Raw genomic sequence first — 20,292 nt, 5'->3', positions numbered from 1 at the left:
AGGAGTGGACAGAGGTTCAGGGCAATCTCTTGCCATTGGGGGTTAGAAATTGTTCCTAAAAGCAGAAGAATTAGCAATGATCAATGGCACAAGGATGTACAAGGGAGTGGAAACCCCTACATTAAAGATACATAATGTGTATCCACAGCACATGTGTCCTGCAATTGAAGACAGTATCTTGATGATAGCTACCTATCTCTGATAATGCCTTCCTCCCCAGGAGAAGACTGCCAAGATGTAACCACGAGAAAGAGATTGTATAGTCAGTGAAAGATAACATTCAACAGGTCAGAGGGTGGAATGTCCAGTTTGAACATGATTGGGGAGCTAGAAAAATGGAAATGAGAAGGCTCAGATAGATACAGTCAAGGTCAGTGAAGCGAAATGGAAACAAGATAAGGGTTTCTAGTCAGATGAATGTAGGGTAATACCAACAGCAGCAGAAAATGGTATAACAGAAGTAGGATTCATTATGAATATTATGCATACCAGATAGCAGCTAAGCAAAGCTACTTGATCTACAAATATCTATTGCAAATAATGTGTTAACCAAAATGTGTAATGTAATGTTATTGTTGTTGTGGGCTTCAGTCCAGAGACTGGTCTGATGCAGCTCTCCACGTTACTCTATCCTGTGCAAAGTTCTTCATCTCCGAGTAACTACTGCAATCTACATCCCTCTGAATCTGTTTAGTGTACTCATGCCTTGGTCTCAAACTACGACTTTTACCCTCTGCACTTCCCTCCAATACTAAATTGATGATCCCTTGATGCCTCAGAACGTGTCATACCAACTGATCCCTTCTTCTAGTCAAGTTGTGCCACAAATTCCTCTTTTCCTCAATTCTATTCAGTACCTCCCCATTAGTTACATGATCTACTCATCTTATCTTCAGCATTCTTCTGTAGCACCACATTTCGAAAGCTTCTATTCTCTTCTTGTCCGAACTATTTATCTTCCATGTTTCACTTCCATACATGGCTACACTCCATACAAATACTTTCAGAAAATACTTCTGACATTTAAATCTAAACTCGATGTTAACAAAATACTCTTCTTCAGAAACACTTTCCTTGCCACTGACAGTCTACATTTTATATCCTGTCTACTTCAACCATCATCAGTTATTTTGCTCCCCAAATAGCTACTTCTTTAAGTGTCTCATTTCCTAATCTAATTCCCTCAGCATCACCTGATTTAATTCTACTACATTCTATTATCCTTGTTTTGCTTTTGTTGATGTTCATCTTATATCCTCCTTTCAAGACACAGTCCATTTCATTCAACTGAACTTCCAGGTCCTTCGCTGTCTCTGACAGAATTACAAACCTCAAAGTTTTTTTTTCTTCTCATGGATTTTAATTCCTACTCCAATTTTTTGTTTTGTTTTTGTTTCCTTCTCTGCTTGCTCAGTATACAGATTGAATAACATCGGAGATTGACTTCAACCCTTCTGAACCACTGTTTCTCTTTTGTGCCCCTTGACTCTTATAACTGTCATCTGGTTACTGTACAAATTGTAAATAGCCTTTCACTCCCAGTATTCCAGCCAACATTGTCAAAAGCTTTCTCTAAGTCTACAAATGCTAGAAACATAGGTTTGCCTTTGCTTAATCTATCTTCTAATATAAGTCACAGGGCCAGTATTGCTTCACATGTTCCAACATTTCCAAGAAATCCAAACTGATTTTTCCTGAGGTCAGCTTCTACCAGTTTTTCCATTTGTCTGTAAGGAATTAGTGTTAGTATTTTACAGCCATGATTTATTAAACTGATAGTTCAGTACTTTTCACACCTGTCAATACTTGCTTTCATTGGGATTGGAATTAATATATTCTTCTTGAAGTCTGATGGTATTTCACCTGTCTCATACATCTTGCTCACCAGATGGTAGAGTTTTATCAGGACTGGCTCTCCCAAGGCTGTCAGTAGTTCTAATGGAATGTTATCTACTCCCGGGGCCTTGTTTCAACTTATGTCTTTCAGTGCTCTGTCAAATTCTTCACACAGTATCACATCTCTAATCTCATCATCATCTCCATCCTTTTCCATTTCACTATTATTGCCCTCGAGTACATTGCCCTTGTATAGACCCTCTATGAACTCCTTCTACCTTTCTGCCTTCCCTTATTTGCATACAACTGATTTTCCATCTGAGCTCTTGCTATTCATAGAAGTGGTTCTCTTTTCTCCAAAGGTCTCTTTAATTTTTCTGTAAGCAGTATCTATCTTACCCCTAGCAATATATGACTCTACATACTTACATTTGTCATCTAACCATCCCTACTTAGCCATTTTGCACTTCCTTTCGATCTCATTTTTGAGAAGTTTGTATTCCATTTTGCCTGCTTTATTTACTGCATTTTTATATTTTCTCCTTTCATCAATTAAATTCAATATCTCTTCTGTTACCCAAGGATTTCTACTAGCCCTTGTCCTTTTACCCACATGACCCTCTGCTGCCTTCACTATTTCATCTCTCAAAGCTACTCATTCTTCTTCTACTGTATTTCTTTCCTCCATCCTTGTCAATCATTCCATAATGCTCTCTCTGAAACTCTCTACAACTTTTGGTTCTTTCAGTTTATCCAGGTCCCATCTCCTTAAATTTCCACCTTTTTTCAGTTTCTTCAGTTTTGATATACAATTCATAACCAATAGATTGTGGTCGAGCCCACATCTGCCCCTTGAAAGTCTTACAATTTGAAACCTGGTTCCTTCATCTCTATCTTACAATTATATAATCTATCTGAAACCTTCCAGTGTCTCCAGGCCTCTTCAATGTATACAACCTCCTTTCATGAATCTTAAATCAAGTGTTAGCTATGATTAAGTTATGTTCTGTGCAAAATTCTACCAGATGGCTTCCTCTTACATTCCCTACCCAAATTCCATATTCACCTACTACTTTTCCTTCTCTCCCTTTTCCTACTATTGAATTCCAGTCCCCCATGACTATTGAATTTTCATCTCTCTTCACTATATGAATAATTTCTTTTATCTCATCATATGTTTCTTCAATCTCTTCGTCATCTGCAGAGCTAGCAGGCATATAAACTTGTACTATGGTGGTACGTGTGGGCTTCATGTCTATCTTGACTACAGTAGTGCATTCATTATGCTGTTTGTAGAAGCTTACCTGTGCTTCTATTTTTTTATTCATTATTCAACCTACTCCCGCATTACCCCAATTTGATTTCGTATTTATAACCCTGTGTTCACCTAACCAGCAGTCTTGTTCCTCCCACCACTGTACTTCACTAATTACCACTATATCTAGCTTTAACCTATCCATTTCTATTTTTAAATTTCTAACCTATCTGCCTGATTAAGGGAGCTGACATTCCACGCTCCGATTCGTAGAATGCCAGTTTTCTTTCTCCTGATAACGACATCCTCTTGAGTAGTCCCCACCCGGGTATTGAACGGGGGATTATTTTACCTCCAGAATATTTTACCCAGGAGGTCATCATCATCATTTAACCATACAGTACAGCTGCATGCCGCCGGGAAAAATTATGGCTATAGTTTCCCCTTGCTTTCAGCTGTTTGTAGTACCAACATAGCAAGGCCGTTTTGGTTAATGTTACAAGGCCAGATCAGTCAATCATCCAGACTGTTGCCCCTGCAACTATTGAAAAGCTGCTGCCCCTCTTCAGGAACCACAAATTTGTCTGGCCTCTCAACAGATACCCCTCCATTGTGGTTGCACCTATCAACCTATCACTGAGGCACACAAGCCTCCCTACCAACGGCAACATCCATGGTTCATGGGAGGAGGCATAATGTAATATGTTTACTCATTTTGACATTTGTGAATAGCAGGAATGTAACTGTACAGCTAGTAACACATTTTACAATGGTAATTCAAATTAAAATCATAAATTTTTTGCTGAAATATTATTTATTGTTCACAAATTGCACAAAGCTGAATCACTTTTTATCATAATCTCTCCCACAAAAATGTAAATTCACCAACTACATTTGATACCTTAAATATTAGATACCACAGATATGAGACATCTTAGATATCAGACACCATAATTTCTTGTTACTATTCATATCTTCACTAAAAAACAACAGAGAGCTTATTTCCTAACACTTTTGAAGATAGCTTCTAATCCATCACAATGGGAACATTTGAACTGCCACAACACAGTAATTTTTCAATAACAATTAAAGCAAGGTTATTCATCATTCTAAATACAAACATCTTAATAATATGCAATCACTTGTGATATTACTTTCATTTGTAATATGCAAAAATATAAGCACTTACCCGAAAAATTACACATGCAACACTGACATTGTCTGGATCATACATATGTATGTGTGAGTTAGGAATGCTGGAGCCACGATAATACGTCACCATCTCATATTTTGGCATCACCTCAACAGGTTTATTTTTGCGAGTAAGTGTTGCCATAATTGTACCTGTGAAAATGATACATAGCTACTATCAACCACCCAAAGAAAGATAATGTTATGTACATTCCAACAACACAAATAGAAATTATTTGGTATCAGAAGCAATACCATTAAAAATAAGTTTGTAACAAATATTTGATATTTTGACCATTTTAGTTCCATGTAAAACCAGGACAAACATAAAAGTGTCTCTCAGAAGGCTGTAATAATAAATAATCTACAAGATCACAAACATTTCAGATAAATTACAATGTGCAAGAGAGAGACTGGAATCAATGACAATGCACTAAACAGAATATTTCATGCTTTGGTTTTTATGAGATTCTCAGTCATCACTACTAAATTTAAGGTAAAGTAGACACACACACACACACACACACACACACACAGACACACACACACACACACACACCACACACACACACACACACACACACACACACACCAACAATCATTATTATGGATTCTCCCTCATGTTGCCCCACTCTTGTTCTAAAACAGGGAGTCTTACAAGACTTGCCTGTTTCATCCACAATTCTTTTTCTACCTTTTGCCAGATGAAAGAGCCCCAAGTTCCAAAATCAGGTATTTATATAGTTTTCTACTTGTGTCTATCAATATGAATATCCAACAACCTACTTTTAAATGTGCCTGTATGTTGTTCAGTGGCTCCTATATGTAGTGAGTAGCAATACATCCATATCATATTGTTATTCCATCCTGGACTTTACATTTTTTTTTTTTCTGATCACCAGTCTTCAGACTTGTTTGAAATGACGTGCCATGGATTCCTCTCCTGTGACAACCTCTTCATCTCTGAGTAGAGCTTGCACCCTGTGTTTTTAATTGTTTGATGAATGTATTCCAATCTACAGCTCTCTCTAGTACCAATGAAGTTATTTCCTGATATTTTAACACATGTCCTATCATCCTGTCCCTTCTTCTTGTCAGTTTTTCCCATAGAGAACCTCCTCAATCCTTACCTTTTCAATCCACCTAACTTTCAACATTCTTTTGTAGCACCAAAGTTCAAAGGCCTCAATTCTTCCTGGTTTTCCCATCATCTAGGATTCACTATCATACACTGCTGTGCTCCATATGTACATTCTCAGAAATTTCTTCCCCAAATTAAGGCTTATATTGTATATTCCCTTTCTGTTCCTATAGGTTATGCATATTTTTCTTACAATTCGAACATCATACACCATTTTACATTACTGAATCTTCTCCAGGACAACAAATGCTATGAACATGTCTTGATTTCTCTTCAGTCTTATTTCCATTATCAAGCGCATCAGGACTGCCTCTCTGGTGCCTTTACCTTTCCTAAAACCAAACTGACTCTCATCTAACAGAGCTTTTATTTTATTTTCCATTCTTCTGTATATCATTCTTGTCAGCAACTTGGCTGCATGAGCTGTTATGCTGATTGTGTCATAATTCTCAGACGTACCTGCTTTTGGTATCTTCAGAATTGTGTAGATGATATTTTTCCAAAAGTCTGATGGTATGTCACCTCCCTTATAGATTCGACACTCATCTTGAATAGTCTTTTGGTTGCCACTTTCTCCAATGATATTTTAGAAATTCTGATGGAATGATACCTACCTCTTCTACCTTATGTGACTTCAAGTTTTTCAAAGCTATTTTAAATTTTGATTGTGATATTGGACCCCTTATCTCTTCCATATTAAATCAAGTTCCCTCTTCTTTCATGTCATCAGACAATTACTTTCCCTCATAGAGGTGTTCAATGTACTCTTTCCACCTATCTACTCTCTCACATGCACTTAACAATGGAATTCCCATTGCACTTTTAAAGTTGCCACCCTTGGATTTAATTTCACCGAAAGTTGCTTTGACTTCACTGTATGCTGAGTCAGAATGATTACTCATTTTTCAGTTTCTTCGTATTTTCCCTGCAGCTATTTTGTCTTGGCTTCCTCACTTATTTCATTCCTAACTAATCTGTGATGCTGTATTCCTGACTCTCCCCGAACATTTTTGTAGTTCCTTCTTACGATGATCAGTTGATTTCTTCTTTACCTACGATTTCTTTGCAGTAACATCCTTGTATCTATGATTTTATCCCCAATGTTTATGATTACCATTCTTAGGTATGTCCATTCTTCTTCAACTGAGGTATTCCTTACCACAGTATCCACATCTTTAGCACACTTCAAACAGATCTCAACATTCCTCAGTTTTTCTATATCCCCACTTCCTCCCACACTGACTCTTCTGGATGATTCTCTTAAAATTTCAGTCTACTCTTCATCATTACTAAATTGTGATCCAGGTCTATACCCGACCATGGCTATGCCTCACAACCCAATATCTGACTTCAGAATCTCAGTATCACAGTGATGCAACTCTGCTGAAATTTTCCCACGTCTCTGGGCCTTTTCCAAGTATATCTACTCCTCTTGTGATTCTTGAACAGATCATTCACTTTTACTATCTGAAATTTACTGCAAAACTGAATTAGTCTCTCTCCTCTCTCAATCCTACTACCAAACCCATATTTTTCTGTAACCCTTTCTCTTACACTTGCCCCTACAACCAGATTCCAGTTTGCATAATTATCAGATTTTCACATTCCTTTACATACTGAATTACACAGTTCAGTATCCTCATATACTTTCCCCATTTCTTCATCTTCTGCTTGCGACATCTGCATGTATATCTGAACTATTGTCAGTACTGATTTGCTGTTGAATCTGATGAGAACAATCCTGTCACTGAACTGGTCACAGTAATTAACTCCCTGCACTACCTATCCTATTCATAACAAATCCTACTCCCATTAAACAATTGTCTGCTGCTCTTGATATTACCCAATTTTCATCTAACCAGAAATCCTTATCTTCTTTCCATTTCAATTCACTATTCACTGCCCCCCCCCCCCCCCCCAAACTTACCTAGGTTGACCCTTTGCATTTCCCTCTTCTGTTTTTTAGCTTTCCTATCATATCCAATTTTCTAATGTTCCACACTCCAACTCTAAGAATGTTATCCTTTTGTTGGTTATTCCATTTTTTCTCAGGGTTCAGCAGTTCGTTTATGGAGATCCAAATGGGGGACTAATCTAGAATCTTTTGCCAATGGAGAGATCATCATCATATTGTTTTCAATTACAGTCCACATGCCTGTGGATACACATTATGTGTCTGTTAAGGCAGTGGTTTCCATTGCCTTCTGCATTCACATGCTGTTGATCATTACCAATTCTTCAACATTTTAATGGGTTGTTTCCCATCCCAAGTGCAAGGAAGTGCCCTAAGCTCTGTCCACTCCTCTGCTCTCTTTGACAAGACTGTTGGCAGAACAAGGGTGACTTCTTACACTGGAAGGCTTCAGACATCATTGCCAATAATTTTTGTTCAAAACGTAAGGAGTGGCCAGGTTCAAATACAGGACCTATGACATTTTCATTACTAATAAAAGATGCTAACCCTAGACCATGACTTGATTTCTATTTGTGCCTATATCTAATACTACACGGTGGTTGCAAGAAGTCCTTTCAGCCAACAACAAGACAGCAAAATAAGGGATATAATGATGAGAACACGCACAAGTGGAAATGGAAGAAAGATTAGGGTTTACTGTCTTGTCGATAACAATATCAGAAGCAACAGACCACAAAGTCAGAATGGCCTGGGATGGGGGAAGAAATCAACCACAGCCTTTGCAAATGAACCAATCTGGTATTCATCTTAAGTGCTTCAGGGAAATCAGGTGAGTTTAACACTACAATAAGAAAGAACTAAGGAAAAGAAAAACTAAAACTGGCATCTCTATGGAAAAAACCTGTATTTAAAGCAAACATAATGCATTTTTATGGTATGCAATGATTTCTTAACGATGTGTATACCTACCCATCTATTTATTTATATTTCTTCTTCTTCCTGGCCTCATCTGGTGTTATTATAGGATTATAATGTTATTCTGGATTTGGCAATGTCAGTGGTAGAGGATGACTAGATGCCCTTCCTGTTGCCACCTCCTCCTCCAACCACCATCCCCACTCCCCAATGAAATGTGTGTACCCAGCCTCTGTGTGTCTAGCATTACCCTTTGTGAAAATGAGAAATATTTTCAAAATTTTCGTGGATTGCATAACTGAGGATGCTCGCAGGTACCAGTCTAGTATTAACCTAGTCAGGTGTGGGAAACCAGCTAAAAAACACATCCAGTCTAGCTGGCACACTGGGCCTCATCATTAATCCACCAGGCAGATTCGACCTGGGGCTGGTGCACCTCCCCAGATCCCAGAAGCAACATGCTAATGCCTGTGTCTATTCGGACAGGTCTGTGTTTATTTATTAAAAGTCACGTATTGAATATGGCTCATAAGACATTAATGTTATCATGACTACCTGTTCTATGCTTTCATAAATGAGTGTTGTGTGGGTTTTATATAAACTTGTGAACTCTGAATGACAACAAAAAAAAGTTGAAAATTGTGTAGTCATTTTGCAGGTAAATGGGTGGATGAAACTTGTATTTGGCTATGGACGGAAGCTGTGGTGTCCAATGCTTTCACATTTTGTGATATGAGTTCAGCAAACAAAATGTAAGACATTAAATAGACTCTGAAGTTATTAAGTCATTGATTATGTTCTTTAATAAATATTCATAATTCTATGGTAATATTTACCTTTAGGAGGTGAAATGACAATAAACAAACACAAAAGTAAAAGTGATGACATTATTCTAGCTTTCACTATTCATTCCTTCCTGGAGGAGGGGGGTGGGGGAAGAGATATGAGTATAGGAACTTCCTTTCACTCTGGGTTCTGAGTGACCTGCTTTTCCTTTTTTAAAACTTCTCTATTCTATCCCTCTCTCCTCTTTGAAGAAGGAACTAATGTTGAAAAAGCTAAAATATTGTCATCACATTAAATTTTTCTTTTACTTTTTTTATATTTTGCACAACACAATCACATGTGTGAGCATTTTACAGTACCTTAAATATTTTTTATATTTTGCACAACACAATCACATGCGTGAGCATTTTACAGTACCTTAAATAGTTTTCACTAGCCAGTGGTCGTTTTCAGACTATAATTGATAACAAGAAAAGACAAAGAATCATTGTAGAACCTACAAAATGCCTCTCCTCTTTCTAACCATAGACAATCTGAAGAGAGACCATTGTTTGGTCAACACTGGTTATGGTATTGTGAAATGTTCAAGTGATGTTTGATATTAAATACAAAAAATTAAGTCTGAAGTTATTACAGGAAACAAATGAATTCATGAATCGCATAAATGCTATTGTTCAAGCCGCGTGGAATGATACATGGCTATGACTAAAATCACAATTTTTTCCTAAGGATCATACATAATAAGCAAGGCCCATGGGCTTAGTGGGTAAATATTTATAGTTAAATCATCAGCATTTAGACATTTTTCTGTCACTTATTGCTTCTTTCACCTCTGGCAATGATTTGTATATATGAAAGGATGCCAATATGTATCATGGTTTGGAATCCTTTTTAACTGTAGAACAATAGGGCCATCGAGAACTGAGTAAGTAAGTCAGTTGGGAGGGAGAGACTAATATAACCCAATGTTGATCAAATATAAACTGAGAAAGGTAAGTAGGAGTTTATCAGAAAGATCAGACTGCTTAAGTTTTCAATATCTCTTGATGTGAAAATGGTTGATAGTCCTGTGTGTGTGTAACATTAATGCTCTCTATGAGTGGATTTGTATCATCTACAATTTTTAATACAGTTCTGCAGCTCATAATTAAGTAAACAGTTCCTTTAGTTGTGTTGACACTTTTCAGAACATTCATATGAGTCTCATAGCAACTTATGTGTACTTTTTCTTGGCAGTTGATTGCTGTGGCATTTAGATTCACTCAGTGAAGCAGCATCTTTGTTTGCATTTCAACGTGTGCCTCACATTCTTGCATTTTCTTTTCATTTCTCTGCTCTGTTAGCTGCACAATTAGACTGGGCATCAGTACAGTGGTCTAGTCACTGAGGATAAATTCCCTTTCTTTCCATTACATTGGTTATTCAACATATTACACATTTGCAGCATCACTTTTCTTAAATATAAGGTAAGGTCAACATTTGCTTATTGAAGTTTTACTTCTTCGACACTGTAACAATAATGAAAAGTCCAGTCAGACGTTATAACTCGAGAAAAATGACAAGACAATATATTTTAATTACAAAACAACAGCAGTAGCCACACACCAGTAAAAGAGCAGGGATCACCTCTGGTTTAAAAACAAGAAAACTCTCCTCCAATTCCAGGTTGTGGCTGATGTTAATACTGATTGATGGAACTTCAGATAGAGAGTGATAGTACAGGGAAGGTGATCTGAAGACAGAAAGGATAAAGGAATGGGGAGAGACATCTGGCAAGCACATCATGGTTGAAAGAAAGTAGACACCAGACTCATGTGCAGGCTGAAGACACAGACAAAAAAATTAAAGTGATAGGAAATATGTTTCCCAACTCTTTCTGGAAAGCACACTCTCAAAATTTCAACATTAAACCTCTCCATGACGCACAATGTATCTCTGCCTTTACATCTGTCAGTTTTGTGCCATTACAAATGATGTGTTGATTTCTTTATGCAAGAATGTCCTGAAGTCAGTCACAAATACAGTCAGATACTCAGAAAGCTCATATTTTGTTCAGCATAAGACAGTGCAGAACTTTGTTGAATGCCTTCCTGTCTATGGTGCTCTGGATCTCATGGATGAACAGAGCAAGCCGAGTTTCACAAGGTTCCTATTTGCAAATGCATGTTGATTTTTACAAATGAGTTTTCTGTTCTTCAAAAACCTTACAAAACATTAGCATAACATGTTACATAATTGTACAGTACAAATGGAATTTAGATGAAGAAGAAATCAAATTAAATCTATAATTAAAAAAACAGATACAATTAGAAAACGGCAGCTGTGGCCACATATACAGAATGAATAATAGGCTCACAAATAAAATTCTCAACTAAAATTTATCAATGAAGAGTTGCAAAAACTGGCAATAGAATTTCATGAAATCCTGAAGTGAAATGGTAGATATGAATTTTTGGATGTGAGGTCCGCTAGTTATGCAAAACGTTGTCTTGCATAACGGATGGACCTCACATCCAAAAATTTTAACTGCAAACACTTCAGATAGTGGCTGACTTTGTGGTCTGTTGCTTCTGATATTGTTATCGACAAGACAGTAAACCCTAATCTTTCTTCCATTTCCACTTGTGCGTGTTCTCATCATTATATCCCTTATTTTGCTGTCTTGTTGTTGGCTGAAAGGACTTCTTGCAACCACCGTGTAGTATTAGATATAGGCAAAACTTCAGATAGAGAGTGATAGTACAGGGAAGGTGATCTGAAGACAGAAAGGATAAAGGAATGGGGAGAGACATCTGGCAAGCACATCATGGTTGAAAGAAAGTAGACACCAGACTCATGTGCAGGCTGAAGACACAGACAAAAAAATTAAAGTGATAGGAAATATGTTTCCCAACTCTTTCTGGAAAGCACACTCTCAAAATTTCAACATTAAACCTCTCCATGACGCACAATGTATCTCTGCCTTTACATCTGTCAGTTTTGTGCCATTACAAATGATGTGTTGATTTCTTTATGCAAGAATGTCCTGAAGTCAGTCACAAATACAGTCAGATACTCAGAAAGCTCATATTTTGTTCAGCATAAGACAGTGCAGAACTTTGTTGAATGCCTTCCTGTCTATGGTGCTCTGGATCTCATGGATGAACAGAGCAAGCCGAGTTTCACAAGGTTCCTATTTGCAAATGCATGTTGATTTTTACAAATGAGTTTTCTGTTCTTCAAAAACCTTACAAAACATTAGCATAACATGTTACATAATTGTACAGTACAAATGGAATTTAGATGAAGAAGAAATCAAATTAAATCTATAATTAAAAAAACAGATACAATTAGAAAACGGCAGCTGTGGCCACATATACAGAATGAATAATAGGCTCACAAATAAAATTCTCAACTAAAATTTATCAATGAAGAGTTGCAAAAACTGGCAATAGAATTTCATGAAATCCTGAAGTGAAATGGTAGATATGAATTTTTGGATGTGAGGTCCGCTAGTTATGCAAAACGTTGTCTTGCATAACGGATGGACCTCACATCCAAAAATTTTAACTGCAAACACGGCCAATAGAGGGAGCTGCAAATCAAAAAGATGGGTAGATATGAAGTTGTTCAAGGCAGAACAAAATTCAGAACCATAATTAAAAATCACAAATCTGCTGGAAAGCCTCCTGGACAAGCTACAGGGTGGATAGGAGTTACAGAAGAAGAAATGCAATGAATTGATGATTTGATTCTTAGTTGGCACACAAAAACTTACCTTCAGGAGTTCGTTCATGTGAGTTGAAATAATTATGGGCAAACTCCACAATATCATGATAAGCATCATCCAGCACCTCCTTTTCCTGTTGCTCTTCAAGTTCTTGAAGTTTCTTTTCAACTCTGAACTTCCGACGTTGTTCTCTCTCAGCATCTTCTTCAGCACGACCATTGTAACGCCAGGAGTATGAGGATTGCACACCCTGTTGAACCAAAGTAAAAAATCATTACTAACAAATACTTAATAACATTCCGCCTCCTCCCTCCTCCCCGTCTCATCCCATATTCTGTAAAAGTGAAGAACTAGGTTCCAAGAGAGTTGGAAAGGAAGGAAGATGCAGGTTTGTTGACCAATCAACAAGGACATCAGAGATGGAGCTCAAGCTCAGAAAGTACAAGGATCAAGAAGGAAATCAGCTATGTTCTTTTCATGGAAAATATTAATAGCCAGACAGGACTTGAAACTTGGTTCTCCCAAATGAGAGCTCAGGGCATTGGCCATTATACTACTTCACTCAGAATTAAGGATGTATTTGAGAGAGAGAGAGAGAGAGAGAGAGAGAGAGAGAGACTAATCATGTCAAAGGGGATATGGTACTGCAAAAATTCAGTATGTTATGTCACACTTGTCTTTTATTTGACAAGAACATATGGTGACAGATTAATTTCAACTTCTGGTTTATTCACAGCTACTGTCTTCAGTCTTATTTATTGAACAAGAAGTATCTACTACACATTCTGATTTCAAGGATTCAGTAAAATCATCATATAAAGAATAACAGTGCAAGTTAGTGAAATTTTGGTGCGAAATGGTGAGGCAGACAATGACTGAATAAACGTCAGTAAATACAAAAAGAAAAAGGAAGAAAGAAAGAAAAGAAAAGAACAGAAAAACAAAAGGTAGTACATTGCTGTTTATGTGAAAAAAAGGCAACCTATAACAGAAGTAAGTAGAAAGCAGTCTGCCGATGTATGGTTCAAGGAAAATGGGTATGCTCTATGGTTTTTATGCACATTTACATTAATAACTAAAGTTTCCTGTTTGGTTCAGTTTGAAATACATAAACAAAAATGACGACTCAAATAAATGAAAGTAGCTGACCCCCGATACTGTAGATCCACGTGAACTTGGCCTGCTGTGTCGTGGAGAGCCAGCAAGAGGAGAGCCTGGTGTGCGGTGTTGCTGAACACGTTCTACTCCAGGACTCTTTGGTCGTACTAGCTTGTGTGGAGCTGCAGGAGCAGATACGCTGGTTGGTGATGTTACATCATCATCGTCGTCATCTCGAGGAAGAACCTGGTAGAGAATTAAATTTATATTTAATATAGAATATAGACTGCAGACTAAAACAAATAAACAAAAGGTTTCTCTAATATATTGAACAGATAAAAAAAGTTGATCTTGATAAAAGTGACAAAAAAGTTGTGGGACAAATGTTTACTTTTAGGTATGAGATTTGGAAGTATTACCAATGGAAAACACTAGCCATTGGATCTTTTATGTTGCTTCCTCAACGAGGAAAGAGAACATGGCTGGGGAAGGTTGGAAAGGAAGAGTATGTCACTCAGGCTCCAAGTTAAGAGGTTGAGAAAATGAGGAGAAAAAGATGAAGGAGAAACTGTCAGATAGGCTAGGTCAAAGTTAAGGACTTTTCTAGGTTCACTTCGGAAGTGATAGAAGGGACAGAGTGAGAATTAAGTATGGAATTTGAGACATGCATGGGCCTGCATCAGTTCCTTGCTTGAGTAGACTCTTTGTTAGTACTGCTTAGCAGTGGGTTTCTTTGCATCCCGAGTGGTGGGGCCTGGGGTGGTTCTGCAAAGGATTCAGGAACATGCATAGCTCACTCATTATCAGCTGGGGTTTGGGTATGCATGGAATCTCACACAGTATATTGTCTTGCACCCCAAAGCCATGGTAGTCTGGAAGATTGTTGTTTACTTCGCGGACTGAGCAGTCACCTATTGGGCAATTGCAACTTTACCCCGTCTGTGCAGTGACAGGCTATATTCTGCAGTTATACTACAGGTGCCTCTTGCCTTTGCTGGTGGATTTGGCCTCATACACTGCCCATGATTTGTTTTGGCATAATGAAAGAGAGCAAAATTGTTTTTGAGTGTTGGTCAAGATTCACGAGAAAATGCCCCTTCGTTATGCAGTGACTTCAGAGTATCATTTGTTATTTTGGCAGTAAACTGATTCAGGTCATGTTTTTGCTGATGCCTTTCTGTGGATCAGCACCCTGGTAATAAGAATCTGTCTGAGACAAATACTCATTTGGTTATAAGAGAGTGTCAGTTTCAGAAGGCGTATGTGTTTTATTATTATTATTATTTCTCAATTAAAATTTTAGCATGTTGTCTCCATATTTGTCTTCTTTTGATACTGGTGGCCCACATGGACTCAGCGGTAAACCATTGTGTTTCAGTTGTATCCAGTTGCTGTTCAAATTTAATTTGTACTCTGAGCAGATGATTTATAATTTGCTGAGCAACTGACTCGGATATCGGCCAGAACTGAGCCGTTCTCTATTTGTCTCATTTGTATGCTTCAAGCTCTTTGCTTGTCTGAGGTTTTGTTGCTCATAAAAGTACTTGGTAAACTCCTCAGTCTGCTTTACACATGTGTACATTTTAAATTTTTTGCTTTTTATGGTTTGTATATTAGTGAATTAGGCTGATTCACAGCCGTTTATGTAAAGCCAAAAAGCAAAAGCCTGCTTCACAGATGCATACACTTGTTTAACTTCTCTGTTTACTATGATTATGTATATTAGTGAAACAGATATTTCTCTTTGCTTGTTTTGCAGCTGTGTATGTAAAGCTATAATTTTTGTCTGTGTGAGATTTTTTTAAAATTCTATTTTTATATAATTGATGTTTGTAAATGACAAAGTCTGCTTTACAGACATGTACACTGTTTTATAGGTTTATCAGCAAAAGAGCAATTCCTTTTGGCTGCTTCACAACCGACTCTATAAAATTTTATAACTTTAATACTAATTTCATCATCTGGCATTTGATTTCACTTGGTGCAAGTCTGCTTCACGACTCAGATTTCTGCTTTCCCTTATAGTCCAAAATAGTGAAACAATAATTCTTTCCTGTTTAGCATTTTGCTGTGTATGTAAACTAGTTGACACTTTTAGTATTTTCTAATGTTATTGTCTACATTTTATCTTGTCTGCTTTACGGACATATGAATACGTATTTTGATACAATTTGGGTATTTCTCAGAATGTAACAATTTGTTTTCAAAGTTAGCCTCTGTGGTGATCAAATATTACTTACTTTGGCAATTAAAAATTTCCCTGAGGGATGATTCAATAAATGATTTTGCTTGTAATACTATTTATTTTCGCTCAGCACCTTACTACTCCCTGATCACAGCTCCCTACCAGTCCGGAATTAAGAGTAAGAGGAATGAAAAGAGGAATCAACACTACAATCGAGCAGTAGCAAGAATCATTAAATGCATTTTTTCATCTTTCTTGAAGTTGGCTATAGAGTGACATTTACCGATTCTGAAAACCCATTAATTCATTCACATATTGTGTTCTATAAATCCCATTGTGAAGGAGAGACTTCAGGGATGGGTAATGAATCAACTTGTACATTAAAAAGACATAAGTGGGTAGTGCAGGATGTTTCTGAAAAATTTACTAACAACCATTTACAACTAGTACTCATCTAATCGATAACTATGGGAATATCTCTCTCTCTCACCCACTCTTTAAACCCTTTCTCACTCACTCACTCTCTCTCTCTCTCTCTCTCTCTCTCTCTCTCTCTCTCTCTCTCTCTCTCTCTCTCACACACACACACACACACACACACACACACACACACACACACAGGGTGAACATAACTCCAGCAACAAACTTTCAGAGATGGTAGTAAGGAACAAACCAAAAAAAAGTATACTAAATCTCACTGATTGACTATGAAGGTATCTCAAAATATTTTTTGGTCTTTCCTTGCGATTTCTGCTACTGTTAAAAAGAATTCATTGCATTTAGCAATCAGTTATTTGAATTTAACATCATCGGTCTCAGCACTGTTGTCATCGGGGAGTTGAATATAATTTTCTTTACCTCTTTTGTTAACTTCAAATTTATCAATCCTCCAAATTGTCTTACTTTGTTCTTTTAATTCTCTTAATAAAGTTTTTTCCCAATCCTACACAACGGGTGGCGAGCACCAAACTAGTATGAATTAATCTTGTAGTAACTTCTTTAGTCTGGACTACTTTAGTAAATTACTTCTGCAGTAATATACTTTTTTAGTGACTGTTGGAGAGCTCAATTTCTGTTTACTTTTGTAGTTGTAACTAAAGTAGTAATGCCTATTTACTAAAGAAGTAAGCCATTTCTGCACACTGCTGGCACCAACATTACATTCCCTCTTGAAAAATATTGATTGTCGGCAGACATTCTTGTATCACCTTTTGCGTGATTTGTGTTCATCGCTATAGTTTTAGAATCTAGAAAGGATTATTAAATTGAATTATTAAAAATGGAAAATCTAAATGCTAGTACACTAATTAATGATAAGATCTGTGTATTATGAAAAAGAAACATGCTATTGATGGATGAATCTATTGGTAACCCTGCCGTCTACAGCTAATAACGTCCATTGTTGGTTGGTGACGCATATTAATTTAAGTGTCAGTTTGAGAAACGAGCTAGCAGCAACATCGAGGTAGCCAAGAAACATTCAAAAAACATACCAGGAAATGAAAAAGAGCCATTTGCTGAAATAATGAAAAAGTACATAACTACTATTGAATGTAAAAAGCATGATATCGACATGCTAAAAAGGAAAAAGGGTGTTTGGGAAAAAATACACTTTGAATACAATGCAGAAGCTCTTACACAAACACAACAAGAGCAGCTTAAAGTAATTTGGAAGGACATGAAAGTGAAAGCAGAGAAAACGAAAGCTAAATGTAATTGAGAACAGTTTCAAACTGGTGGTGGAGTAGTTGAGACAAAGATAGCCAACATAAGCCAAATGGTTGTTGATATAATCCCATAAGTTTTCGAGGGTATAGCTGGAGTTTACAACAATGACACATCTGAAGATAATGTGATACTTTCAAGCAACTTTGATGATGATAACTGCTCTCAAGGTGGCACTGAAACTGCTGAAGGTGGAGCTTTATCCCATAGTCATGAACCTTGGCATGCGTTCTCTGGTGGGAGCTTATCAAAATATGCGCCAAGCAAAAGAGGGAGAGAACATGTGGTTGCAGTGAATAACTGGGAGTTGTTGAAAAAAGCAGACGAGCTTCATTCCTTAAAAATGTGTTTAATATGTGAGGAATACAATGCAAAAATTTTATTAATAGAAAGACAAAGAGAAATCATAGAAGAAGAGCGAAACCTTAAAATGGAAATTTTGAGTAAGTTCAAGAATGTAATGGAGCAAACTTAAGGTCCCAGTTCTTCAGTCAATGTACTCTAGAAATTTGGGTTTTTGTGAATGAATAAGAAAATATTCATATGAATAAAACAACTTTTATTTCCTGACATTTTTCAAATAGTTAATATGTTCGAGTTTCTTGTATGGCATAATATTTTTGTTTATCATTTCAGAATCGGTGCTAATTTTTGTTAATACCACATTCTAATATTTATCTGAATTTGCAATATTGTAAAAGAAGTCTATTTTATTTTAGAAATAACTGAAACATTGTATGACTTTGTATACTCAGTTAAGAAATAAAATGAGAATGTTAATCCCCTAGTGAAAAAACTATAGAATTACACATAAATTAAATGAGTCACTTTTCACTACAGTAGTGACAATCTGGTGTCTTATTTATTCATTTCAGAAGGGAAAGTGTTTACACTAACTTCTAACTTTACTAGCAAACTAGGTACAATTCTCATTAAAGTAATTAAGTATAATAGACCTTCTGACAGCTTGGCCTGCAGCATCTTCTTCTGGCTGAAATGCATATTGTTCGACGTCATTCACCTCCACAATATCAGGATGAAACACATCACTAACTTCTATTCCAAAGTTGTGTAGAACTGCAGCAGCCACAATAACATTCTCACACTTGTTTGGTTTAGATCGCGTTGTTTTATGAGAATTTGGAAAAGTTTCTTCCAACAATCTGAACACTTGCTCTATTACACATCTGGTAGCAATGTGGGCTCTATTGTAGTGCCATTCGGTTCCTGTATGGGCTCGGAACACAGGAATGTTTGGAGACAACATATCCACTATCTCCAACAAGCAACCCATCATACCGTCCAGTTTCTAATTCTGCAGCAACTCTACTATTGCTCCAAATGCATGCATCATGCGTGGAACCCGGCCAATGACTTACCACATTCAAAATCTTCATATTGACATCACAGATAATTTATGTATTGATAGAAAATAAATTCTTGCGATTTCTGTATAGTTCTGCTTGTGTTCCAGAAGGGCAAAGTATGGGTATATGTACACAGTCTATGGCCCCTACGACATTTGCGAATCGGCCAGTTCAAAAGATTTCCATTTTGTTCTTTGACATATATTCTTGACTCTGTGGAATGAAAATATGCAGTGGCTTTAAGGCAGTTAAACTGTTTATCACACTGTTAAAAGCTCTTCCAGCAGTAGTATGATGGATATTAATGAGATCTCCTGCTATGATTTGATATGTACCTGTGCGAAAGATTCACAGTCCAAAAAGAAGTTGCAGCCTAAGAGACAAAGCACGATTCCTGTCAGAATTATGCTGCAGTAATGATCCAACATAGCAAGCAGCAACTCAAAGAATTCCTTACGAAACCCAAACTGCTCTTTGAAATCACTGTCGCTATACATCACAAATAGGTCTCTTCTTTCCATTACAACCCACATTCTTGAGATGTTCACCTCTTCCTCCATCTCCACATATTCTTTGTAGTCCAGGTAATCCATAGAATTCGACACTTAAAACACAGAGCTCACAGATCGCACCTTACTCTCCTACTTTACTCCTACTACTACCTAGGAATAAATTTTGGCCTTTTTTCCTCAAGTTACTCTTCAATGGTGCTCTCCACCAATAATGGAGTAAATAAATTTACTTTGGAAGTAAATGAAAAATTTACTCCTGGAGAAATTTACTCCTTTAGTTGAGTATCATCGACTGGAAGACGCTGATTTCCTTCTCTCTTGGTAACTTACTACTTTAATTTCACTTACTCCTGGTTGGTGCTCGCCACCCTAAGCTCCCACAATAACTGACCCACAGCTGTTGTAAAGGAAAACTGAATTCATAGCATTGTAAGAATATTTTTGATGAAAAAAATAAATTGCTCACCTACTGTGGATCCTGTAGTGAAAATGGTGTAAGTAGATCCCTGACCGCTCACAGTGCTGTTGCCAGTTTCAACTGTGAAGCACTAATGGCTGCATGCGGAAACAGTACCTGTTACAGAGCTGTGACAACACTGAGGTATCACCATAGAGATGTTCGTAAAATCACATTATTTTATTGTCTGAGGTAGGAGT

General features: G+C 37.0%; 1 protein-coding gene across 1 annotated transcript in view; it reads right to left on the bottom strand.

Moving 5' to 3' along the window:
- LOC126257510 (myosin-I heavy chain) overlaps positions 1–20,292 on the bottom strand; it is an 829,484-nt gene that overhangs the window by 110,750 nt on the left and 698,442 nt on the right. Inside the window, exons 18-20 of the mRNA XM_049955569.1 lie at positions 13,898–14,092; positions 12,797–12,998; positions 4,281–4,435 (exon numbers count right to left, since the gene is read on the bottom strand). Of these exons, the coding sequence (XP_049811526.1) occupies positions 4,281–4,435; positions 12,797–12,998; positions 13,898–14,092 (552 nt within the window). The remainder of the gene's footprint in view (positions 1–4,280; positions 4,436–12,796; positions 12,999–13,897; positions 14,093–20,292) is intronic.

Source organism: Schistocerca nitens, chromosome 1 (assembly GCF_023898315.1).
Source record: "Schistocerca nitens isolate TAMUIC-IGC-003100 chromosome 1, iqSchNite1.1, whole genome shotgun sequence".
Taxonomy (NCBI): domain Eukaryota; kingdom Metazoa; phylum Arthropoda; class Insecta; order Orthoptera; family Acrididae; genus Schistocerca; species Schistocerca nitens.
The sequence above is the reverse complement of the archived record's forward strand: the minus strand, read 5'-3'. Positions and strand labels throughout refer to the sequence as shown.